General features: G+C 33.8%; 1 protein-coding gene across 3 annotated transcripts in view; it reads right to left on the bottom strand.

Moving 5' to 3' along the window:
• Positions 1–27,742, bottom strand: part of Med13 (mediator complex subunit 13) — an 85,914-nt gene that overhangs the window by 18,221 nt on the left and 39,951 nt on the right. For 2 of the 3 annotated variants that reach the window (XR_007342293.1, XM_048788205.1), the window contains exons 9-17: positions 19,364–19,577; positions 18,159–18,240; positions 12,352–12,473; positions 10,741–10,831; positions 10,391–10,605; positions 9,786–9,982; positions 8,163–9,082; positions 4,399–4,560; positions 1,247–1,470 (exon numbers count right to left, since the gene is read on the bottom strand). Coding sequence is in view for 2 of the 3 variants with exons in the window: in XM_048788205.1 (XP_048644162.1) it covers positions 1,247–1,470; positions 4,399–4,560; positions 8,163–9,082; positions 9,786–9,982; positions 10,391–10,605; positions 10,741–10,831; positions 12,352–12,473; positions 18,159–18,240; positions 19,364–19,577 (2,227 nt within the window). In the remaining variant the exon portion in view is untranslated. The remainder of the gene's footprint in view (positions 1–1,246; positions 1,471–4,398; positions 4,561–8,162; positions 9,083–9,785; positions 9,983–10,390; positions 10,606–10,740; positions 10,832–12,351; positions 12,474–18,158; positions 18,241–19,363; positions 19,578–27,742) is intronic. The other variant, XM_015495378.2, reaches the window with a different exon arrangement.

Genomic DNA, 27,742 nt, shown 5'->3' on the forward strand with positions numbered 1-27,742 from the left:
AAAAATATCAAAGGTGAAAATTGAGCCACAGCTCTTTTTCATTTTCCTAAAAAAGTCATTAAATTTCTTTCAAAATTAAAATAACTGTAATGAAAAGACATCTAGGTATAATATTGGCACTGGAACCATTTGATTTGATTAATGAAAGCTTGTAGAATTCAGAAATAAGCATAAAAATACAATCTTTAAAAAGAAAAACCAGGTGAAGGGGCACATGCCTATAAATCCCATCTACCTGGAGGCTGAAGCAGGAGAATAGCTTGAGCCTGGGAGATCAAGGCCAGCCTAGGGAACATATAATGAGACTCCATCTCAAAAAACAAAAATTTACAAAAGCAGCCTTTTTAGATTGTGCATATACCTCAATTCACATACAGAAAATGTGCCAATTCTCCTTCTTTTGGGGGGTCATGATTTTTGTTTTAAAAGTTCAATATAGAATATATTTGCAATTGGATTAAGTAAATTTGTTTCTATACTTAAACCTTTCAAAGTCTTTAATAACAATATGAATTATGTATCTCTAAAAGATAATATAATATGCAGTGCTTCATCAAATCTATTTCATTGTGGAGTGTTTTTCATTCAGGACTAGGGTTCCAAATAATACTCCTCGGGAAATGTTCATTTATAAAAGACACTTCTTATTAAAAGGAAAATTTATAAGGAACCTAAACCATCACAGACTAACAAATTAAGATTGTAAAAGAAATTAAAATATAAGAATTGAATTTCCAAGCATTTACAGACAGTATAATGAAGAAAGGCTTTTTCTCACAACACATTCAATTTATAATCATTGTGCCTAGTGATACATACAGCATGAGAATTATAATGTAAAACAACAGTCAATAATTTCAAAACTGAAGTAGATTTTGGAGGTAGTTAGCACAAATTTATTTTACATATTATCAGGAAACTGGACAAGAATTTTTTGTAAATGCAATTATTTTTCTGGCTATCCTGTTTTTTTTTTGTTTTTGTTTTTTTTTTTTTAAAGAAAAGATTACTTTAAATGAGATATATATGCCCACAACTTTTGCCCCTCCAAAGTGGTGTTTTTCCATTGTGACCCACGTTATGCCTACCTACCAAAGAGACTTGCTAATATGAGAATTAAATATCTATTATAGATCATCATCATCCTTACTTTGTCCCAATCAGTTGAACTTCTCAGTATATTTTATACATAAACATATAAATCATAAGGTAGTCTTAAAATGCCACCTCTTTTCAAAACACCTACCTCATATATTGCAGTAAGATCTCTAAAAAAGCTTTTGGCTCCATTTAACAAAGCTTCATTTTCTGGACATAGTACAACATAGGCTATATCTCTTTGAGATCCATAGGGTTCCAGCATAAGTCTCTCCCAATAAGGGAGAGCAAATGGAGAAAGCACCAAAAAATCATAATCATAACCCAACAAAAACGTGGGGATTGGCAGTGGTTCTGGAGATTCGTCAGTTCCTAAATAAGAAAGAGGTATTTTTTGAAGAAAAAAAGAAAAAAAAAACAAAAAAAAACACTTAAATGTAAGACATGTTTTTCTTATTGTAAATGTCAAAAGTAAATGATGTAATTATCAGTAAAACTACTTGATTAAAAACAAAAATACTTAAAGCAAATGACTGGTACTTTTCCAGTGTTAGATATTTCCTAAATGGTCTTCATAAAATATACTTGACTACCTTAATTTAAATGTAAAACATTATTTAAATAGAAAAACTTAAAAGTGTCAGAAAAAATGAATAGGAGTTTTAATTGTATTTTTAGTAAGTTTGGACCGGGTAAAGTATTTTTTCTTTTTTGGTGGTACTGGGGATTGAACCCAGCGATGCTATCTATACCACTGAGCTATATACGAGACATTTTTATTTTTTGAGACTTGATAATGCTACGTTGCCCAGACTGGCCTCCACTTTATGATCCACCTGCCTCAGCCTCCTGAATATCTGGGATTACAGGTGTGCACTATCATACCCAGCTGGGGAAAATATTTCTAATCATAACATAAAATCTATTCATTAAAAAACGGATTAATCTCTACCATGTCATAAAGGTTCAATATCTAGTATCACAAATACAAACAAACAAACAAAAAACCCCACTTGACTATATAAATTTTTGGCATAAAAACACACCATAAGGGGCTAGGATTGTGGCTCAACGGTAGAGCGCTTGCCTAGCACGGGCGGGACCCGGGTTTGATCCTCAGCACCACATAAAAATAAAGGCATTGTGTTGTGTCCATCTACACCTAAAAAATAAATATTAAAACAAAAACAAACAAACACACACACACACACACACCATAAGCAAAGCCAAATGATTAACAAACTGGAAAACAACATATGAGGAATATGACAAATGTTAATTTTCCTAATCATAGAAGGGGAACTACAAATCCATGAGAAAATAGCCAGTAAGATCACTAGTTATATCATTGTTCAGGAGTCCACAACACTGTCCTGAATACTTAAAAATGTGTTAAGAGGGTAAATTACAGGTTAGTGTTTGTATCACCAAATAAATTCTTTTAAAAATCAAAAATGACCAGCAATTTCATTTAGAAAAATGGTTAAAGGTCATGAACAAAGAATACAAAACAAAAATCTTTCACACCCACAAAGATACCAAATCATTTTAAAAATATTTTTAGTTATAAATAGCCATAATAATACGGGCTGGGGATGTGGCTCAAGCGGTAGCATGCTCGCCTGGCATGCGTGCGGTCCGGGTTCGATCCTCAGCACCACATACAAACAAAGAGGTTGTGTCTGCTGAAAACTAAAAAATAAATATTAAAAAATTCTCTCTCTGTCTCTCTCTCCTTCTCTCACTCTCTCTTTTAAAAAAAAAAAAAAAAAAAAAAAAGCCATAATACTTTTATGTCCAATATACAATCTATATGTCCAAAAACCATACACAGGTAAAAATACATTACTAAATGTAAAAAATAATGGAGTACTTGCAGCCATTAAAGAAAAAAAAAGAAAGTTATCTCTATATGTACTGCTAGAAATTATCTCCAAAATCAGTCAGGTACATAAATAAATAAATTTAAAAGAATTAAAAGAATGTAAAAGTTTATACTAAAATACATTACCATTAACCTGCATCTTCTACAGAATACAGAATATCAGCTTTTGTGACATTTAAATCATTTAGCTACTTGAGCGTGGCGGTGCACACCTGTAATCCCAGCTGCTCAGGGGCTGAGACAGGAGAATTGTAAGTTTAAAGCCAGCCTCAGTAGCAAGACCCTAAGCAACTCCGTGAGACCCTGTTTCAAAATTTTAAAAAATTAAAAGAGCTGGGGATGTGGGGATGTGGCTCAGAGGTTGAGTACCCCTGGGTTCAGGGTGGAAAAATACACACACACACACACACACACACACACAAATATATACATATTAATGGAGATAAATTTCAATGATAAGAACTATTATTCCAAATATATTTTAAAAGCTATCCTACTTTTCAGAAACACTCTGTAGCAAATAATTCAAATATTCTAAATGTTGTTTTCCATTACAAGTGACAATAATTCTACTGTATACCTATCTTCGTCCTAATTTTTCTTTTCTTCCTTTTTTGTGGGGGTGGGGGTTTCCTGGAGATAGAACTCTTGAGACACTTTACCACTAAGTTAAGTCCTCAGTCCTCTCACCGCCCCGAACGTACGCACGTTCGTACACACACACACACACACACACACACACACAGTTTAGTTGTTAGATGGACACATACCTTTATTTTACTTATTTTTATGTGGTGTTAAGGATCAAATCCAGTGTCTCACACATGCTAAGCAAGTGCTCTACCACTGAGCCACAACCCAAGCCCCTATTTTTATATTTTTGAGAAAGGGTCCAGCTGAGATGCTGAGGGTCTTGCTAAATGGTTGAGAATGGCCTCAAACTCACAATCTTCCTGTCTCAGTCTTCCAAGTTACTGGGATTATAGGCATGGTCCATAGCTCCTGGCTCTAATTTTATTTTAAAATGAAGACCTTCAGTTTTTTTAATAACTAAGATTATCCCTACCCCCATTACCCACTCAGTTTAGTAAAATGATAGCTTAAGGCAAAAGTAGTTTTGGGTTTTAAAAATATATTAGTTGTGTGAAGCTTTCTTCACATAAAATCTTATTGATAACAGGAATACATAAAAAAAACAGACGTAAGTGAAACTATTCCTTTTAAGTTACAGAACCCTGTAAACTGCATGTTGAAAATGTTGAAGTAAAGGCTAGAACTAGAACTGGACCCACAGTGGCTTAAGCTGAGTTTATGCCATAAAAATATTCAAGGAAATAATGTGCTTATTCAAGTTGGGCCATTAATCAGAGGACTAACATAAAACCAATCATTGCATTCCACTATAAATTACTTACCATAAGAGCCCCGGCCAGCCATTTTATGAAACTGTTGCCAAGTGAGAGGACCTTGAACCCCCCACGGTCTTACTGTTCTTTTTTTCTGAATAGCATCTTGAAGAACTGGCTGAAGAGAGAGGAGCATTCGAAGTATATCCTGTGAGCACTGCATACTCACATCTATAATCAGTTAAAAAAAAAAAAGTAAGAATTGCTATTGCCCGAACACAAATAAAACTTTAATAAGAAATAACACCTAGAGAAGTTTAGCCATTCATCATCAAGAATATTAAACATCTGCTCGAATAGAGAACTCTATAAAGTTCTATAGAAATGGTTTTACAGGGCTGGAGGTAGAGCTCAGAGGGAGAACATTTGCTTAACATGCATGAAGCATTGGTGTCAACATACTTTATATATAATCAGAGATAATTTATCTTAAGGATTGTAATACAAAAATAAATAAAATAAATAGATGGATAGATAAATAAGTAAAATGCATGAAGCAGCAGAGCATGGTGGCACATGCTGTCATCCTACCAACTCAGGTGGCTGAGGCAGGATCATCATAAGTTCAAGGCCAGCCTTAGCAATTTAGCAAGTCCCTAAGCAACTTAACAAGACCCTGTCTCAAAACAGGGATGTGGCTCAGAATTAAGCACCCCTGGGTTCAATTCCAAGTGTCAAAAAACAAAACAAATAAAATGAATTAAGAATATCAGAATGGCATGCATACACGCACACACACAAAGGAATGGTACTTCCAGAAAATTACAGCTAAGAAGAAATCTTTGTCTCTGTAATTCACTTCCATAAAGTCATTAATTATAAATTTTTCTTTTCCCATTTATTTTACCAGAAAAAAACTGTCACACTGAAATGGTTTATAAATTATGTCCCTTAATTACCAACCACTATGATAAAATAATCAGATGAGACTGATTATAAGAATTAACTAGGGGAAACTGTTAACAGTTCTGAAATACAGGCCTGGGGACTCACAGCTCAGTGACAGAACATTTGCTTGGCATGCATGAGGCCCTGGGTTCAATCCCCAGCACCAGAAAAGCAAAACAATTCTGTAATACAAAACTTGTACACAGATAAACTTGTTCACCATGCTAAAAGAAAATGTATTATCCACATTTTATTTTTAAAAACATTTATTTTTTAGTTGTAGTTGGACACAATACCTTTTATTTTATTTATTTTTATGTGGCGCTGAGGATCGAACCCAGGGCCTCGTGTGTGCTAAGCAAGCGCTCTGCCACTGAGCTCCAGCTCCAGCCCATCCACGCATATTTAAAAACCTAAATTTTAAAAGTCCTGATCCAGAGAGTCACAGCCTTTGGGACAGGAGTCCCCTGTGTTTCTGGTTTGCTAGCAAATAAATAAAAATTTCTTTTTCTAAAAAAACAAAACAAAATAAAACAAAACAAAAACCCCACAACTCTAAGTTTAAAGATCCTGAAATTGTTTCACTTGCATTTCTGACCGACTATCAGCATGGCTATGACAGGTACTGCTCATAAATGTCAAGTGGCTAAAAGAAAGACCACTAAATGATATTGACATAATTAATCTGGCCCCCAGTGTGGTTCAGTTGTACCACCAAACTTGTTAAAGCATACCATTACATACCTTAATTATGACCATTGCCTAATTTATGACCGTTGGCTTTCATTTCCTATAACTAATAAACATTATACACAAACAGAAATAATTTAATTTCAAATATAACCCTTAGTAACAATTATGCTTAAATCAACACATAAAATATTATTTAGTCATTAGAAATGATAACAGAGCTACCTGACATAGACTAATGACTAACAGAGTGATAAAAATAAAAATCAGGGGGCTGGGGATATAGATCAGTTGGTAAACTGCTTGCCTCACATGTACAAGGCCCTGGGTTGGATCCCTGGCACCACCAAAAATAAATAAATAAATAAAAATCTGATTATAAAATTGGACTCTTTACCACTGAGCCACATCCCGTCCCTTTTTATTTTGAGACAGGGTCTCTCTCTAAGTTGCAGAGGGCTGGTCTCACTAAATTGCAGAGATTGACCTCAAACTTGTGATCCTCCTACCTGAGTCTCCCAAGTTGCTGAAATTGCAGATATGTGCCACTGTGACCAGCTTTAATTTTTTTTTTTTTTGGGGGGGGGTGGTGGTGGTGCTGGGACAGTAGAAATTAGGTAACTGGGGATTAAACCTAGGGGCACTTAACCACTGAGCACATTCCCAGCCCTTTTATATATTTCTTTATTTAGTGACAAGGTCTTGCTGAGTTTCGTGGTGCCTCACTAAATTGCTGAGGCTGGCTATGAAGTTGCAATCCTCCTGCCTCAGCCTCTGGAGCCACTGAGGATTACAGACATGTGCCACTGTGCCCAGCTCAGCTTGTATTTTGATTCTAATTAATGTGATGCTCACAGACACTCACTAAAAAACACATATATTTATTAGAAAACCTACTATGGGCCAAGAACTATGCTAGCTGCTGAGTTATGTCTTCAGAGACCTAATAATCTTGGGGAAAGAAGGCTGACATGAAAAAGTCTTGTCATATAATTATAAGTGTTAAGGGATAAAAATCAGTATGTAAGCTGAGACCTAGTAGAAAAGCAGTAATCAAAAAGATATACATTGTAGGGCTGGGGATGTGGCTCAAGCGGTAGCGCGCTCGCCTGGCATGCGTGCGGCCTGGGTTCAATCCTCAGCACCACATACAAATAAAGATGTTGTGTCTGCCAAAAACTAAAAAATTAAAAAAAAATTAAAAAAAGATATACATTGTAACAACAAATCCCACCATCATGTGCAATTATAATGCACCAATTTTTTTTAAAAAGTGGAAGAAAAAGATTACACTACCCAATGGATTCCACAACATTAGCTTCCTTCACGTTCCTCAAACAATATCAACAAGCACACAAAAATCTTCAGTCTTTGCATTTAGCATTGCCTGCAATAGTCCTCCATCAGTTACATACCATACATTCTCCCACTTTATGTAGGACTTTGACTAAATGCTAGCCCTCAATAATATCTTCTTTGACCATACACATAAAATAGCACACACTTTTTTTCTACTTTTTGCCCTGCTTTGTTTTTCTTTGAAGTACTTGTCATTATCTATTATGTGATTCTTTAATTTTCTGTATAATATCTGCCCCTTCCACTAAATTATGAGCTCAAAAAAAGCAGGGACTATGCTTGCTTTGTTCAATAGTGATTGTAGAACAGTACTGGGCACACAGAAGGTACTTAATAAATATATAATGAGAAAGACTGTTGAAAAAATAGACAACCAGCAGTTTTCTACTAATTAACATGTGCAAAGTAACTTTTATATTCCAACATAAGCATATACTTACAGGTTATAAGTTAAACAATATAGCTAAGAAATCTCCCTTTAAAAATGTCATCCTTAAAATAGCTTAAAGGTGCCAGGCACAGTGGTGCACGCTTGTAAACCCAGCACCTAAGGAGGCTGAGACAGAAAGATAGAGTTCAAAGCCAACCTCAGCAAAAGTTGAGGCGCTTAAGCCACTCAGTGAGACTCTGTCTCTAAATATAATACAAAATAGGGCAGGGGATGTGGCTCAGTGGTTGAGTGCTCCCTGAGTTCAATCCCCGATACCACCCAAACCCCAAAGTTTAAAGTCCAAATTTAAGAGTCTCAATTAGCTTCATGAGAAGTTGCCTTTAATGCTTTTTCCTAAGAAAAGTCATACAACAAAAACAAGCGTACGTTTCATTAGTATACATACCATTTCGTTTGGACCAGGGGTGTAAGCATGAACTTTTCACAAGTGCTTCATCAACTTTTCCTCCTGACATATTATCCATAAACTGACGCCCATGTTCCAATGCAAGGTAGCAGTCATTGCAACAGTCCCGTTCTTCAACTCGCACCCAATTGCTAATCACACCAATTTTGGGAAAAGGATCTTGGTCTGCCGCTCCAAAGGGTGAAAATAAATTAGTGCACTGATCTTGTAGCAATAATATCAACTCATCAGGAAACTTTTCAGATTCCTTTAGACCTCCATTAACATGTTCAGTGGAGGTGGCCCTGAGAGCTTCAAAACGTTTTTCTGCTTCTTTGCCACAGTCTGTGTTGCGTCCTATGATATCTAATTCATCTTCAAGAAATAATCCTGAATTGTTTCCAAATTTTCTGTTCATGACAGCACTAAAGCCGCAGGCACACCTATATTGTGCTTCCTGCGTTGGATCTGGAATGTAAACTCCAACATCGGCACCCTTGATATTCATGTTGCAGACACATATACAGCAACTATCAAAGTTACAGTCTTTAAACAAATTCATAACTGATTCTGAAAGGATGAGGTTTACATAAAGACTGTGTGCTTCAGGGATGGAAGGGACTGTTGCAGGTTCAACAGAATTAAGGGGTCTGCATGTGGATGGGGTGGAAGCTGGTGAATACAAGTCTGAATTTTCATATTTGACTGAACCTTGAGCACTAGCAGGTCCACCAGCTCCACGAGGAGTCCTTGGAGTCCTTGGAGTCCTTGGAGTCGGAAACCTAGGAGTGGATGGAGAAGGAAGAATTCCTGCTCCGCTGTTACTAGGAGGTGCACTGCTAGGAGGCATCCCAAAAGAAGTATGGGTTTGTGGTGTATAAGCAGGGCCATATTCTTGATCCATATTACTTCCATCACTACTGTCACCGGGGAAAAAGAGATAATCAAATATATAAATAAAGCAACACTTTTGTGATGTGAAATACAAATAAAAATATCTCAAATGTTTTCAAGTAACACTGAAAACTGTGATAGAACAATCAATGCAAAAGTATAATTAGGACTTATTTCTGATTAATATGTCCACTGGTGACTGTTGTGGACTAAGGACCAATTAACTAATTTCAAAACTAAGAATAAAATTCTTATTTAATAACTTATCTGTACCTAGAGACTCATATTTACTATCTAGAAGTTTCTTATTAGAAGTTTCTTATATTTCATTCATATTATGATGCCTCTAAGAATAATAATTCCTGATTTCAGAGACGTTCATGTGTAAAAAGGACAATATGATTTTATGAGGCTACCAATTACAACACACTCCAAATTCAGAAACATTGATGTAGAAAATGTGGGAAATATGGCAAATGCAAAAATGAGAATGATTTTGAATTACAGGTCAAAATAAAGATGCTTTTGAAGTCAAATAAAGTATAATGGTCTTATGTTTTCAAATAGTTTATCCTCACCTATTACCATTATAATCAACCAGAAAACAATTTCTAGAACTTTTAAAAACCAATATTGTTTTGCCATAATACCAAATGCTTCCACACACACACACAAAAAAAAATTAAACCTATAAGCATTCATATAATATGATAAGAACATAAGTCATACCCTTCTTTGATGAATGGCATTGCAGGCCCTGAAGAAAGCAATTCCAATTTTCCAACAGTCCAGCTCTGGCGGTAAATACATTCTTCTGGCAATTTGATAGGGGGTAGACATTGGCTTGGTAGAGTTTTTAGAGGTGCAAACATGGAACATCCCACTAGAACTTGACAATTTTCAGGCTTATAGACATAAGAAAAATCCTACAATATAAAGGTCATGGATTATTAAAGATCTTATCTTCCAAGAACCAAAAACCAAAACAAAACAACACCCCCCAAAAAAGTACCCCCCCACAATCTTTCCTTTTTTCCTATTCTTTAAACAAAAGAAAATGTAAATATCAGTTCTATTCTAAAATGCATTCTTAATACTGTCGCCACATATCAGTCCTCAGATCTGTTAGCTACAAAACAAGGATCACTATGAAAGGATTTTTTAATATAGTAACAAGAAATTCCATAAGAAAATATAGGGGGGCTGGGGTTGGGGCTCAGAGGTAGAGCACTCGCCTAGCATGTGTGAGGCACTGGGTTCAATCCTCAGCACCACATAAAAAGAAAGAAAATATAGGAAGTGAATTATTTTTTCTAGAAAAATAAAATACTTACTTTAATTTCAGAAGGTTTTGGGCTACAGAATCCTTCATCAACCTCAATTTTGAACTGTGCTCCTATACTAGAACTATTTCCTTCTAGGACAGTTCCTCCAGGTGTTGTATCCATACTACCATATTCTTTATTATTCATATTCATTGGGGAAAATCCCATAATATGCTGTTCCAAAGATGGTGGTGTAGGATACATCTTATGAAGATCTGCAGTGCCTATATTTAATAAAACACACATTTTAACATAAGACTAAAAAGAGGTGAATCTATGTATAAAATAAAGGGAACAGAAAACTTTACTGAGATTACAAGTTTGCAAGTCTATCTGGAGCACAGAATTGGGAAGCTTACTTATGCAAGATAATGGATCCAGATTTCCTGTCTTTGATTCTTTGCAGCTGGCTTTATCATCTGATCCATTCGATGACTTTTTAGATCCAGGCTATTTAAAAAAAGCACATTATTTATCTGAAACCCAATGTGATTTCAAAGTAGTAAATATTCAGACTCAACTTAAAAAGTAAAGCCCATTCATCAAAAGTAGTATTTTGAATCTGTGACAGAGCCAAATACATACTAGATATAGTTTAAGGACACAACAGTTATTTCATAAGCCTCCCAATTAACTAAATTGCCAAGGCTGGCCTTGAACTTATGATCCTCCTGCCTCAGTCTCCCTAGTGCATGGGATCACAGGCATGTGCCACCATGTCCAGCCAGGAAATAAGTTTTAATATGCTGAACAAAGCATCCTCAGTATAACACCAATGTTCTTAGAGTTGACATGTGTTCTATTGTCTCCTATTAGACACTTTGTGATACATATGTAGACCGAGCTCTTGAGTACAATTTCTTTATGTCAGAGGAGTCACAGCAAAAAAGTGTACCAAGGTATTCCAGGATATAGTCATCTAGTGAACAGTGTCCTGACATATACTACTTTATTAGACACAGATTTAAGAGTTCGTGAATAGCTATATCTGCCTTTTATACATAAAAGCATAGCTATAAATAAACCTATATTAGCTGGGCATGGTGGTGCATGCCCATAATACCAGTGGCGCAGGAGGATCACAAGTTCAAAGTCAGCCTCAGCAAAACTGAGGTGCTAAGCAACTCAGTGAGACCCTGTCTCTAAATAAAATACAAAATAAGGTTAAGGATATAGCTTAATAATCAAGTTCCTGAGTTCAATCCCTGATACCCCAAAAACAAAAACCTATATTACACACAGATAGGATGAACAGCATATATTGTAATTAATAACATGTTACGTAAGAAAAGAAAAACTAAATGTGCCATACTTTCCAAGATACTTTTATGCAGAGGCAAAATGATTCCTTTTTCTGAATGCAGCACCCAATTCATTAATTTCCAAGAGGTTTGACATTCTAGAATATCTCATTTTAAGTTTTAATTTCTTTAAAATTAAATTTCATCTTCCTCCGCACATAGGTGTTAAAAGGATTAAATATTAATTTTGTCTTCCTCTCATTGTTATGCTATGTATCTGTCTTATAATAACAGAGTGGTGCCAAAAAAATTCGAAAGTGATCTTCCTTAATAAAGTGATAAGGCATAACTTTTATTGCTAATTATTTATATATTCTCTACATAAGTCAATTTCAGAGTTATTTCATAAACTAGAGATCAAACAATAGGAAAATTATTCTTCTTCCTAAGGACTGGAGAAAAAGAACACACAGCACAACTTACATCAAATTTCACCGTATATCCTTCAAACATCATAACAAAACAGTAAAAAGTCACCTCAAAGTTTATAAAACTATGTCAAGATGATTCAAACATGAGATTAAAATGAAAAAAAAAATGATATTTTATTATAAAATATTTCCTACTGTTTTGACCTAAAACAGTATTCAAGCAACAAATCACTTCCAAAGAACTTATATAAAACCCAAGAAAACAAGCTTAATCCTAAACAATTAATAGGATACTCACTGTCAATTCATCTTCATCAGAATTGAAGAGATTATCAAGGTCGGTATAAGAGACAGCCAGATCTGAGTCATATATCAAACTGGTTGATGGAGGACGTGCATGACTAGTAGGGCGTGGAGCATCTACCCGTTTCAATCAGAAACATAAAAAATTCAACTACAACCAAGTATTATTCCATTTATTTAAACAAGATATTAAATTTGAGAGAAGACTATACAACAAAGAATTCTAAGTTCTTATTTAAAATTTTAAAAACATTTTTCATGAAGTTGTAAATGAACGGCGGAAATCTTCCCCAGGAAGCACTAAAGGCTATGTAATCTATGTAAGTATTCTACATGAATAATAAAAATAAAACCCTACAGGACAACAGAATTAAGCATACTTTTTTCAATTTGAAATGAATAAATTTTATTCTCTGTAAATTTATTTCAATAGAGATGCTGTTAAAATGGGCAGTTGTTCACTGGATATAAAGTTAGTTATACTGGTCATGGTGGCAAATGCAGTAATCTCCACTACTTTGAAGGGTGAGGCAGGAAGATCATAAGTTCACAGCCAGCCTAGGTAACTTAGCTAGAACCTGTCTCAAAATGAAAATAAGAACAGCTGGGGATGGAGATAAGTGGCAGAGTACTTGCATAGTATATGCAAGGTTCAGGATTAAATCTCCAGCATGGAATGGAGGAATGAAGGAAGTTAGTTATGCAAAATTAGTAAGTTTCACCAATTAGTTTATAACAAAATAAAAGAAAGAGCTCCCTTTAGGACCAATTCTTCAAAAAAGCAAAAAAAAAAAAAAAAAAAAAAAAAGATTAATAAGTTCTACATATCCATTATATAACACAATACCTAGAGATATAACAATTCAACACTAGATTCTAGGAGGACAGATCTCACGTTGTGTTCTTTTACTGTGTTTGTGAGTGATTACTAGATGTGAGAAAGGAGCTAGAGGGAGGACAGATGAAGGGTACCAAAACAGAGTTAGATAGAAAGAAAAACCTAGTATATATTTTATGAAGAAGTAGAAAAGAGGAGCTTGAAGGTTCCAAACATAATGAAATAATAACAAAAAGAAAACATTAACTGGGCTGGATTCGAGGCTCAGTGGTAATGCGCTTGCCTAGCACATGTCAGGTACTGGGTTTGAGCCTCAGCACCACATAAAAATAAAGATATCGTGTCTGTCTACAACTATTTAACAATAATAACAACAAAAAAAAAAACCCACTAATTACCCTGATTTGACTAATACATATGGTATATGTGTATCATGTGTATTAAAATACACTGTATCCCTCAGATATGTACAATTATTAAATATTAATTTTTTTAAAAAGCGCATACAGATTTTTAATTTTTCCAACTTCCTGACATGTAAAAAAAGCATAGTACAATAATTATGAATTCTGGTTCTTAAGTCAGACAGATTATTAAATCAAACCCCAGCTCTTCCACCAACAATGTTTCTTGGTATACTGACAATCTCTCTGTGCCTTCATGTAGCCCAGAATTTAATGTGATAGAATAAAAGTATACTGCTTTGCCCAGAAATAGGCACTTAAAATACTCAATAAATATTAGCTCTTAGATAAGCTAGGTTTCAGTGCTCCCCACCCGCAGTTGGGAGGGGACGACGACATATGATTAAAAAATATACAAAAGCAATAAAAATTAAATTCCCCTTATATTACCACATAAGAAAAACAACTTACAGTAATAATATATAACCTTCCAAATCATCTGTATGTCAATTAACTTGAAATAGCCTTCAATTTCAGAAAAATAAGTTGCTTTCCCTGTGCCTCAGTGTGTCAGTTCTAAATATTCACCATAGCAGTAGTTCTAAAATTTCAGACTATGTAAAAATCATCTTAGGGTACTTATTAAAAACCAAGATTACAGGGGCTGGGGCTTGCCTACCATGTGCGAGGCACTGGGTTCAATCCTCAGCACCACATAAAAATAAATAAATAAAATAAAGGCATAAAAAAATGTCGTATCTGTTAGAAAATTTAAAAACAAACAAACAAATCCAAGATTACAAAGCTCCACCTGAGATACTCTACAACGGGGTACATAGTTCACATTTTGAGAAATATACATCACAGGCACAGGGGATTCACAATTTCTGTATCCTAGAGAATACTTCAGGGGTGAGGGGAGCCAAAGAACTTATTTTTCGTGTGTGTGTGTGTGTGGGTGTATGTATGTATGTATGTATGTGTGTGTGTGTGTGTGTGTGTGTATATATATATATATATATATATATATATATATAAATAATGGAATGGTTAAATCAAATTATTTAATATATGCATTATCTCACCTTTTTTTTTTTTTGTAGTATGGACATTTAAAATCTACTCTTGGCAATTTTCAAATACACAACAAGACTGTTACCAGTTTACAATGGTTCAGCTTATGATTTTTCAGTTTTATGTTGGTGCAAAAGCCATTTGCATTCAGTAGGAATGGTACTTCAAACTCTGAATCTGATCTTTTCCTGCAGTGACAGTATGTAGCATGATAACTCTTAAAATACTGAGAAGAGGCAGCAGTTCCCAGTCAGCCACATGATCATGAAGGTAAACAACTGATTCTCTATGGGCACTGTTTATTGGACACAGGTAGTAAAAATTTATAAGAGATATTCAACACTTTACAAGTTTTTGTTAGATGATTTTGCTCAAATCATCTAAGTATTCTTAGCACATATAAGGTAGACTAGGCTAAGTTATGATGTTAAGTAGGTTAGGTAAAATAGTACAGTTTTGACTTAAAATATTTCAACTTATAATGGTTTTAATTTAGGATGCCCACCATCATAATACAAGAAACCTATGTATGTTACCTGGAGACACCATGATATAACAGATCTCTTGTATTCATTTCTCCTAACTGAAATGTTATACCCCTTGGCCAACCTCTATCCCCCAGACTCTGTTAACTTCCATTTAACTCTGACTTCATTTTGTGGCCCTAGAGATTGAACCCTAAGCCTCACACATGTTCATTGATTTTTATGAGTTGTACTTTAGATTCCACCTATAAGTGAGATCATGCAGTATTTATCTTTCTGTGCCTGGCTTATTTCATCAAATATAATGTCCTCTAGTTTCATACATGTTGTCGCAAATAACATAATTTTTCTTTTTTAATCTTCATGCATACACCTGTTGATGGACACTAAGAATTATTCCATATCTTGCCTATTGTGTGTAATGCCACAACAAATAAAAGCATGCAGGTATCAGTATCAACACACTGGCTTCCTACCCTCTGAATATATGCTGAAGAGTGGGACTGATGTATCATAAGGCAGTTCTATGAAGAAAATTCCATACTTCATACTTATTAAATACCATGACAGCTCTAAAAATTTACATTTCCACAAATAATGTACAAGTGGTCCCTTTACTCCATGTCCTTGCCAAAACTTGCCATCTTCTATCTTTTTGATAAAACCCATTATAACAGGTATAAGGTGATATCTTATTATGGTTTTAATTTGCATTTTCCCAACAATCAGTAAAGTAGAATATTTTTCATAAATCTATTGTATTTTGTATAAATTCATTTGAGAAATGTCCTTTGCCCATTTTTAAATCAAGACATTTTCTTTCTATTGATTTGAGTTCCTTTATATATTGGATATTAACCCCTTATCAGATATGATTTGCAAATATAGTGTTTCCTCAGAATTATCTCCTCAGTCTATTGACTGTTTGAATCATTATACAGAAGCTTTGTAGTCTGATGTAATCTCATTTGTCTATTTTTGCTTTTGTTGCCTGTACTTCTGGAATCAGATCCAAAAAAAAAATCTTTGCCAAAACTAATCTCATGGAGTTTTCCCCCATGTTTTTTTCTAGTAGTTTTACATTATCAGGTCTTAGGTTTAAGTCTTTAATCCATTTTGAGTTGACTTTTATATATAACATAAGATTCTAATTTCATTCTTCTGCAGGAGGATATCCAGTTTTCCCAGTACTTACTGAAGAGACTTTCCCATTATGTATCTGAGGCATCTATGAATCAGTTGGATTTATTTCAAAACTTACTATTCACTTCTGCTGATCTAGGTACCTTTTTAAAATGCCTATACTTGCTGTTTTAATTACTATAGCTTTGTCATTGATTTTCAAATCAGGTAGTGTGATACCACTGGCTTTGATCTTTTTGCTCAAGATTGCCTTGCCTATTCAGATTATGTTGTGGTTCCATTCAAATTTTAGGATTGTTTCTTCTACTTCTGTGAAAATTGACACGGAAATTTTGATAGGGATGGCACTAAATCTTTAGATGGCGAAGAACCCAAATTGTTAACTCACCAAGTTACTTAAAACCATCAACCACTAAATTTACTTCATAAAAAGACCATCTGCTCCTTGCACACATAGACTTTCTTCTTATTCTTATTTCTTGTAACACAGAAACTGATCCTACTTATTCCAAATATTAAAGCAAAATTTTGTTTCAAAAAGCACATGCCGGAAAATATCTTCCTTTGCCCCTATCAAAAGTCAAGTAATTGGGGCTGGGGTTGTGGCTCAGCAATAGTGCACTTGCCTGGCATGTGTGAGGCACTGGGTTCGATTCTCAGCACCTTAGATAGATAGATAGATTGATAGACAGACAGACAGACAGACAAAGGTCTATCAACAACTTAAAAAATATATATTAAAAAAAGTAATGGGAGGGCTATTGGTCAAATGTGCATGTACTAATATGTAAAAACAAATCATATCAGTATATACAACTATAATGCACCAATAACAAAATGTGGAGGGGAAAAAAGTTAAAAAAAAGAACAGTTAAATGAATTCTGACGAAAGTTAATATTATACCTGACACTTACTAAGAAAGTAAATTTTAAGTCAGGTGAACTATAATCCCACCCACTCAGAAAGCTGAAGCAGGAAGATCATAAGTTTAATACCAGTCTCAGTACCTTTGAGGCCCTGTCACAAAATAAAAAAATAAAAAGGGGCTGGGATATGGCTCAGTGGTAAGCACCCTGGGTTCAATCCCCAGTACTGAAGGGAAAAAAAAATTGACAGATACATGTATATAGATACATACATACACACAAACACACACAGACACACACACACGTTAAGTGTTCTCATCACAGAACAGTAGTACTTATGTGAGGTGATGTATATTAAATTGCATGTGTTTTAAGTTTGATTTAGCAATTCCACAATGTGTGTGTGTGTGTGTGTCATAAATATTTACTTTTTACTTACTAATTTAAAATATTGTTTAAAGATAAATAATTTTTTTTAAACAAACTTGTTACACTGTGTCTCTATTCCATTCACAAGGAGTATAAGCCAGATAATTTTGAAGTGGAATCTTGATTACTTTATCCCCAATGCCTAGCACACATAACAGGTATTCAATAAATTGTTCAATTAAGGACCTTGGAAATAGCACTCTTAACACTTACGAAAGGTGGATGAAAAATATTTCAGAAAGTTTAATTGAAAAATTGAGTTTTTATATCTGAGGAACCTTAGGCAACATTCTTATCCAATCTACTAATTTCATGAGTAAGAACTATTTAAAGGAGAGGATAAAAAGTGTGTGTGGGGGGTGTTCTAACAATTCATAATGTAATTTTTGTCAACTCAACTTGCTCCTCCCAATAAAAGATAAATAATAAATTCATCCACACATCCTATAAAATATATAAATTTTGCAAGAAGAAACAGTAAAACTTCCAGCAGTATCAGAGATAAATTTGTAGAGACAACTCTGGATGCAATGATTTTTGAAAGGGAAATAAAAAGTTTTACCTTGCTTAATAGAGGGACTAAATAATGACATAGCATCTTCTTCATGTGATAAAACTGTAACAGTAGATGTTCCGTCTTCTACCTGCAAACAGTACTATATATTAGCCTAAAATGTTTTATTTACCAATAACAAAACCTACCAGTTTTTTGTCAAGTATTCTGATAAATGTTCTATGTACATTAACACTAATTTTTACCAACTTTTATAGTTAACAAATACATTGTATACTTATGTTCAAATAAAAAGAGAGTAAAAGAGAAAAAATCTAAAGAGTCTGCCCCAGGAATCATGGCTGATAGTGGGAGCTGGAATTTTAATCTACATTTACAAAATTGTAGATTTGGCATTCTTTCTATTTCATAAAAAAGAACAACAGTTTAAGTATCATGCAAATAGTAGGGTTAAGTAAAACTAGTGAAATTAATTATTTGTACTAAACATATTACTGGGTCCTTTCCCCAGTTTTACAGCTTTCAATTCTCACATTTTGTATTTAAGGCAACTTTTTTTTAATCTAGTAGAGTGATCATAAGCTCAATTAATCCCCAAATGCTTAATTCTGAAATTTTTAATCAAAAAAATTTTTATGTCCTACATTTAATTAATGTTAAGTTTTTTACTTTTGGGGACACTATAAGTTAGTTCCTAAATCACATATTCAAAAACAACTTTTTTAAAAACTCAGTAATATATATTTTATCACTGAAAGCGGATAATTCACTTTTAACATATTCCTACTCAGTTTCAAAATAGTCTATACCATAATGCCCTGATTTTAGTTATGACAAAAATTAATATCTCTAGCTAGTCCAGAAACATCAGAAGTAAACAAAAAACATCTTTTGTCAGAGATCAGCCATAACGTGTACTATCTGCCTGATTTACTTATTTTTTTTTTAAAAAAAGTGTGTGTACAATCAATTTTTCTAAAAGAAAAAAAGTGAGGGGGCCAGGATTGTGGCTCGGCAGTAGAGCGCTCACCTAGCATGTGCGAGGCTCTAGGTTCGATCCCTAGCACCACATAAAAATAAATAAATAAAATAAAAGTATTGTGTCTAACTACAACTAAATATATATATATATATATATATATATATATTTTTTTTTTTTTTATAAAAAGTGATAAGGTACATACTCAGCATGCTACTCTATGTTGTGCTACAAAACCATCAGTGAACCTTCAGTATACTGTGATTTCTCTTACCTTGTGTTTTTTCCCAGAGTCTCTCTCACTATTTTGTCTATCTTTTTTATCAGGAAAAAGGAATTCCTCATCTCCTTCAACAAATGCATATGGATCAATTTTAGGTTCTTGTTCTGCATCAGATGCTATTGCTGAAAGATACTGATTCTTCATTTGATATTGCTGAACTAATTCATCAGAAACTTTTAAACGTTTCTTACACTGCACCATTAATCTGCATGAAAAAAATAAAATCAGAAAATAATTATATTTACCAGAAAAGCATAAAAAGTTTCCAAACTTAAGCATCACGTGACTTAAAAAAATTAAACATTATCCAACCTGTAATCTCTGATTTTACAAATGAAAAACCTAATTATGCATCCTAAATTCAGCAGTAAAAAAATGGAACTAAAATCCAGGTCTCTTATATAGGGTCTTTCCTACCAAAATACATTATCCTTCAATAACTCATTCTATTCTCAAATCCTCAAGCACAATAACTAATCTAAATCCATTTACTGAAAGGGACTCTTAAATCTAAACTCTTCCAGGACAATGACTCTAAGTGTGGGCTTTATATAGTGAGACAGATACTTTGATTATACAATTTATACATTTAAACAGTGAAAATGATTAACCCTTTCTTACTGTCATGAATGGACATATTTTAAGTTTAAAATTTTGAGTTGTTTCGTTTGTGTTCTGTGATGTTAGGGATCAAATCCCAGAAACTTGCTTAGGCAAGTGTTCTACCACTGAGCTATACCCCCAGTCAAAAATAAAATTTTTGAGGGCCTGATTGGGTGTTTCATCAAAGCAACATTATTACTGTATTATTATTCTTGACAAGATGAATTATAGGGTAAAGTGTCAGTGTTAAGCACTTCAGGTTTTTCTAAACACACTGGAAAATATAATAATTTTTATATTACCAGTCCTCTGGTTGAACTGGTGACTATAAAATGTATGTTTTTCTCTGCTCTACTAATGAAATGTATGTTTTTCTCTGCTCTCTATAAAATGACAAGGGAGGACAAAAGAAGAAAAAAAGCTGGGATGGTGGCACATGCCTATAATCCCACTGACTAGGGAGGCTGATTGCCAAGTTCAAGGGCAGCCTCAGCAATTTAGCAAGACTCCGTCTCAAAATAAAAAATAAAAAGAGCTGGGGATTCAGCTTAGTGGTTAAGCGCCCCTGGGTTCAATCCCTAGTATCCAAAGAAAGAAAAAAATGGAAGTGGGGATGGGGACAACAATGAACTTGGAAAGATAAGTTGTAGAAACTGACAGATCAGAGAAGGCTGAAATATAAGGTTAAAAGAGAATTCATAACAAGCAGCAAGCTGATTTGTACCCAGAACTCTCAGAAGCATCAGGACATATGTCTCTCCAAAGACCAGAGTGTTCATGTTTCATGTCCCTGAAGACTAGAGTGTGAATACAAAATGACTATTTTCTAGTTTGCATAAAAGCTTTTAAGACTCTCAAATTCCTGTTCTCTGAGGTTTACAAAGCTGAGGTTCCCAAGCTGTCAGAATAGTGGCAGCCAGGCTTCTAGCCATACATTTTTTTGAAGTCCTGCAAAGACTAGCTTGCTCGGAGTAAAAACCAAAATCCTTAGAATACCCTACCCACACCTTCCATTATCTGGTTCAACTTTTTTCCTCTTGAATGCCATCTGTTTCTACTATAGTCCTCTCTCATTTACACCACTTCGAAAGGTTTCCTTGACGATCCTTAAACAGAATAGACACCTCTTAACCCTTCCCTTTGTTTGGGACATTCTTTCTCCAAATATCTGTATGGCCAATTTTTTTAATGCCTTCAAATCTTTGTCACCTTCTCTGTGAGATCTTTCTTATTATTGTCAACCTTATTTAAAATTGCAATATGATCACCTATCTATAACACTGATCCCTCTTACCATTCTCTATCTTCCCATTAGGAATTACCTTTTAACATATATAATTTATAACATTCATAGTTGGTTATCATTCCCATTGGAATAAAAGTCCCACAAGATCTGGAATCATTTTTGTTCACTGAATTATCTCAAATGGAAAGAGTGCCTGACACATAATAGGCAGTCAATAAACATTTGTTAATGAATAAGTAATATCTAAAAGAACTGAAATATTTTTGCATTAATAATTACAATTATCTGGTACTTTGAAATAAATTATCTTTACATCGTAGAAAGTACTGATGTCGGGTTGGGGTTGTGGCTCAGCGGTAGATCGCTTGCCTAGCACATGCGGGGCCCTGGGTTTGATCCTCAGCAGCATATAAAAACAAAATAAAGATATTGTGTCCATCTACAACTAAAAAATATTTTTTAAAAAAGAAATATAGTTTATCTACTCTGAACATTTAGACAAATATATAAGGTTTGGGAATATTAGTCCAAATGTAAATTCTTTGAATGACGGATATAATATCTCATTCATCTATGCACTAATGCCTAGCGTTATCCATCACTCTGTCCTCTATGTGGAGGGGTGAAACAGCATGTATTATTCATATTCTGTTTATAACAGATTATTATGAACATTTATTCATTAAGAGCTCTATACCTCATCATATTGAATCCTAAATAACTACTGGCTGAAAACTGTGGGATACTATAATTTTTTAAAAATAGTATTATTTTGACATGTACTTTCTTATTTAATACTTTAAATAACATCATAAGATAGGAAATGGAGGGCAGTCCTTCTAACTTTGATGTGGAAGTTATGTAGAAACAAGAGGTTTTTCAAGGTCACGTAGTGGGCAAAGTTATGAATGGAAAAATTTAAATATTTACTAAAATAACTAACTATTAATAGGGAAAAAAGCATAAAGAAGCTCTTCCATCCACATCTTGACACTACTACTCTGTACAGGTAAATAAAACAACTGTTTTGCACATTAAGTTGTTCTCTGGCAGAAGCATAACAACTGCCACACTGTTTACACACATAGGTGCTAAACTAGTGCACAGTAACATTGTTAAAAACACTAATCCTCCTTCACAAGGCTCTGTTAATAAAAAGGAGTAAACCAAATGCATTGCCTAAACACAAATTTTTGTTATTTTATTGAATCATTCTCACAGACATTGGGATATGCAAAGATTTTAAATGTAGTCAATATCAAATCACAATAAATTTTAAAATAAATAATTTACATTATACATTCTTCTGTATTAAAAGTTCATAAAAATAGAAATAAAAAATTGTGAGTTTTGAGGTGCCTGATTAAAAATTCAAATTTTTACTCTTAATATTCAATTATATAGTACACATAATACTTTCATATACAGGAACAAGAACACCTCTCCTTTAATAAAAAGAACTTTCATAGATAGCCAAATACTTAACTTCAGATAGTTTCAATTAGAAATAAAGCTAAGTACAGACAAACTGGAAGAGAATCAGGTACAGCCATAAGCAGAAGTGTTGAAAAGTCCAAAGCAAATTTTAATTTCCTTTGATCATTAATTACATCTCCCACTTTTCACTCTGACAATAACACACTGACCTGAAATGCACTGATAAAAATTTAACATGGCTTAGGGTAGGAACTGCCTTTATGCCTTTATTTAATAAAAATTCCTCTACACAAGATATGACAGTATTTTAAGATTGACAATTATAGAAGGAGACAAGCAATAGAAGGGAACGTTAAAGAACAGATGAATTTAATGAACCTTAAAATCTTTCCCTTTTCTTTAAATTAACTTATTCTAGTACCATCTCCCACATTCAGAATGAATCCTTGAAATGAATCAAACTATCAAAATTAGAGTTTTATTGCATTAAAATGAAATAGCAAATAGAGAAGACTTACTTAAAAGATTTAGAGTACAATCAAATCGAGTTTATTTCATCACAGGTTTCTTTCTATGAGACAAAGGCATTCAAAACTACCTTTTAGAGATCAAATAATGCATTCTATACTATACACATACAATAAAAATCTGGTAGATATAATACAACAAAGCAGTAGTTCTACTGATGAATATTAAAATAGTTAAAACATTGTAATGCACCCTGACTACAGAACAACATGGAAAGAACTATACTCAGGTATACATCTTTCTTTGCTCAGGGTTTAGAAAGGTTTCCATCTGAATTAGAATAGCAGATTATTTTAAACAATCACAAATTCTACTAAAACTAAGAACTAAACCCTTGAAAAAAGATTTAAAAACTATAATGCTTCTTGGCAAAACTTTTTGTCTTTAAATTTATAAGATCCATAGCCTCAGCCTCTATTCTAAAACAGACACTATCACTAACAGAGAAACTAAATACAATAAGGAACAAAATGAAGATTTTGTTTTAAAAACTGCCCAGATGTCTGTATATTCCATGTATGGGACATGCTGTGTTCCACCCCTAACATCTCCCTCCCACAATGAAATTCTAACAAATTAAAAAAGGAATTCAACTTTAACATAGCTGGTGAAAATATTTTCATAAGGTGCTACACATGTAAGTCTAAGACTAAGGGAAGTATTTAGAAATTATACATTCTATTACCCTGTACTTGTTAGCCATTACTATCAAAAACTACACAGCAGAAAAATGAAGAGCAAAGCTTTCTTTCATTTATCCATTTATTATGGAAGCATAGTACATATCACCTTTCAATAGTGATCAACAGAAAACATCTATTTATACTAAATGGAAAATGGATTTCTACTCAACACAAATAAAACAAAACTCTAAATTTTCCTCCTACTATAATTCTCTATGAAATTCAACTATCATGAGAAAACTAATTGTTTAGATATATTCATGCCCTTGAACTCTGTATCTACTCTGAGTTATTAACGGTTTCCTCTTAAGCTATATACACATGTTCCAACACCGGATGGAATCTGTCTAATCAGACAGTTCATACTGAATTCACATTTTGCAGTCTGCATATAATATACATAGCTAAGGTCACAGATGAAAAGGGTATCTCAAAGATATCACAATCCCTCTTCTTAAAAACTATTTATTTATTTATTTTAGTTTTAAGTTGACATGCCATTATTATTTAGCTAGACCTTAATTATTTAGCAAGACCATACTTAGTAAGGTATGCCAATAGTTATTTCAAGGTACTTATATTCTGGAAAGCAACTTCTAATAAAATCATAAAACTGAAGTTTGTTAAGATGTAGCCTAAAATAGGTAAAAAGGCTTGTAAAGAAGTCTTCAAACCTGTTCTTTCTCATCTTCCTCAAGAAATTAATACGTTTGTTAACTCTTCTGTCAATCTACTACTAAACTTGCTGAAAAGATTTTTCAACTACATCATAGCATCTATAGCATTGATATATCCCTGCATCTATTGCTATGTTTGTAATTTCCTACAGATAACCTTACATCACTTTTTGTCTGAGTAGTTCAAACATGTCCAAATCAATCTCCTTGCTCATAAAGCTTGCAATAGTACTCCTGTTGTTTGAAGGATAATATATCAATTTATGAGCAATAACTTGCTATTCTATTGCCTTTAACCCACTTTTCAATCTCATTTCTCATCACAACACACTAAACTACTAAGCAAGATCCCTATAATCTATCCAGGCCAAACTACATTAAAAGCTTCTGATCTCCATAAATGGAATTAAATTTTTCAACCAATTATGGCTCTGCATTCTTGCTGTTTTTCTTTGTTTTGGTATCAGGGATTGAGCCCCGTGGTGCTTCACCATGGAGCCACATCCCCAGCCCTTTTTATTTTTTGAGATAGGGTATTATTAAGTTACTTAGGGCTTTGATAAATTGCTGAGGCTAGCATCGAACTTGTGATTTTCCTGCCTCAGCCTCCTCAGCTGCTAGGATTACATGAGTACAGCACAGTGCCCAGCTTCTGCTATTTTTTATTCATTTTCTATAAGATAATTTAAAGTTATCTTCCATTATACAACAAGTTTGGAGCCTGGACCAAATTTACTTTACACCCCTACAGTGTCTCACAACATCTTGCACACAACAGAAATTTCAGTTTTATGCAAACTGATATAGAAAAAAAAAAATATATATATATATATATATTTTTAAAATTGTTGATGGGCCTTTATTTTTATTTATTTATATGTGATACCAGGGATCAAACTCAGTGCCTCACACATGCTAGGCAAGCCTCTATCACTCACACCTCAGCCCTAGAATATATATCTTTTAAGAAAATGAATTTAAAAAGAAAGATAATTGTTTTAAGAAAGGAGAAAGAATTCAGGACTTGCAAAAAGTCTTCTAATTAACATCATTAAAATTAATTGCTACACATTTAAATACACTTTCAAAACTCAAAGGAAAGATAATAGAATTATCAGGTTCTTCCAAAAGATCCTTTTCACCATGGGGGAAAAAGGACTTTTATGCTTCAGTATGTGACAACAAAGATTATGTCAGTATTTTACTGTGGTTTAGGGGGACTAAAGTAATACTGGGAGACCTTCCTAATGAAGTTTATCATTAAACACAGTGGACCTAATAGCTATTAATAGCTACTATTAGAGTTAAAAGGTATTCATTACCTTAAAGCACTACAACGCTATTAAAATGTGGAGCTGTATAATTTTTTGTTGTGGCGAGACTACACCTGCACTATAAAGATATTTAGCAAGCCAGGTACAGTAATACATACCTGTAATCTCAGCTACTAGGGAAACTGAGGCAAGAGAATCACAAGTTTGAAGCCACGTTGGGCAACTCAGAGACCCTGTCTCAAAATAAAAAATAAAAAGGGCTAGGGATGAAGATCAGTGACAGAGTGCCCCCAGATTCAATTCTCAGGACTGGGAAAAATAAAATTAAAAGGTATTTAGCATCTCTGGCCTCTACCTACCTCATGTCACTTGCATATCTCCAATTATGACAACCAAAAATTTCTCAAAATATTTTTATCATCCTGAGGATGATAAGACGGAAAATACCCCCAGTTAAGAATTACTGCCATAGGACAAGAATTCCAGGGAAAGGACAGAATCATCTAAATGACTGAAACATGAGGAAAAAAAAAAATTGTCAACCAAGTATAGAACTATTATAATCCACAAATGTTTCTTAGTGCGTACAGAAGCAAAACCTCTGATGGATGACCTATCTCCTAATCTATAACACTATAATAATGAGTAAATATTGACATACTACAAATTTTAGTAACTATCATAGTCTTAACAATGCTCAAGAGACAAAATAACACAAAAATTTTAAAAATTTATTCAATTGTTTGTTTTTCTTTTCTACGAGAGAAAAAATGATAGCCAGGCACAGGCAAAAGCAGAAGCATGTTGTTTCCTTAACTTACATAATCATGACCCAGTACCACTCTACTCTGCATGCTATTTTTCTATATTATGCTTCTTCATTCTCATTCTCATTCAGTAAGAAAAATGTCAAATCATTTTTAGAACAGATTCTAATGTTAAGCTGTATACTAAGGTTAAGCAGCCAAAGTATTTCTTTAAAGCTATAGCCAGAATTCTTAGATCTTATGAACAACAATGTGTCCATAAAAACTCACTCTTGAAGTTTTTATAATTGAAAATATTTATACCACAGTTTTACATACATTAAATAGAAAATATAACTTGGAAAGTAAACAAGTTTTAAAGCAATAAAATGTTCTAGCACCAAACTGCTGTTTCATTCATCCAAACATTGTTGAATTTCTACTATATTCCTAAGATTGTTGTAGGCATGTTTGTGTTAATGCTAGAGGAATACAGCAGCAAACAAAGAGTCCTTGCCCTCATAGAGCTTACATTCTAGTAGGGAAAAGACAATTAACAAATACATAATTTCAGATGAGATATATTAAGGAGCAATTAAAAACCAATGTATAGTATAGACATGATTTGGGGGAGAAAAGATAGACCATATTTTGGACAGAATGATCAGGAAAATTCTATCTGAAAGGTTCTTAATGATAAGGAGTAAGTAGTTCCCCAAACTGTGTGATGCAATTTGGAAGGTCAAGAGGCAAGAGCTTAGCTTTTGGAAGGAATGGCAAGGAGGACAATGTGGCTAAATCAGAAAACAAACAGGGTGAAAACTAGTTAGGCAGAAGACTGTGTACAATTTTACATTATCATGAGAAAGACTTTGAATTTTATTCTTAGTATAAAGGCAAACTATTGGAGGGATTTAAGCAAATGAAGAACATCATTTAACTTATGGTCACTCTGGCTGCTGTATACAAAACATTCTTTAGACTAACAGTTTCAAGCAAGACCTGAAGTTGGCTTAGGTATTTGTATTTAGCACTGGATAAATTACTACCCTCCCTCTTCCCTAGTTAAATCCCACTCTTCCTGGGAATTGAACCCAGAGGTGCTCCACCACTGAGCCACACCCCCAGTCCATTTTATTTTGAGAGGCCTCACTAAATTGCTGTGGCTGGCCTCAA

This window comes from Marmota marmota, unplaced genomic scaffold (genome assembly GCF_001458135.2).
Source record: "Marmota marmota marmota unplaced genomic scaffold, marMar, whole genome shotgun sequence".
NCBI classification, from domain to species: domain Eukaryota; kingdom Metazoa; phylum Chordata; class Mammalia; order Rodentia; family Sciuridae; genus Marmota; species Marmota marmota.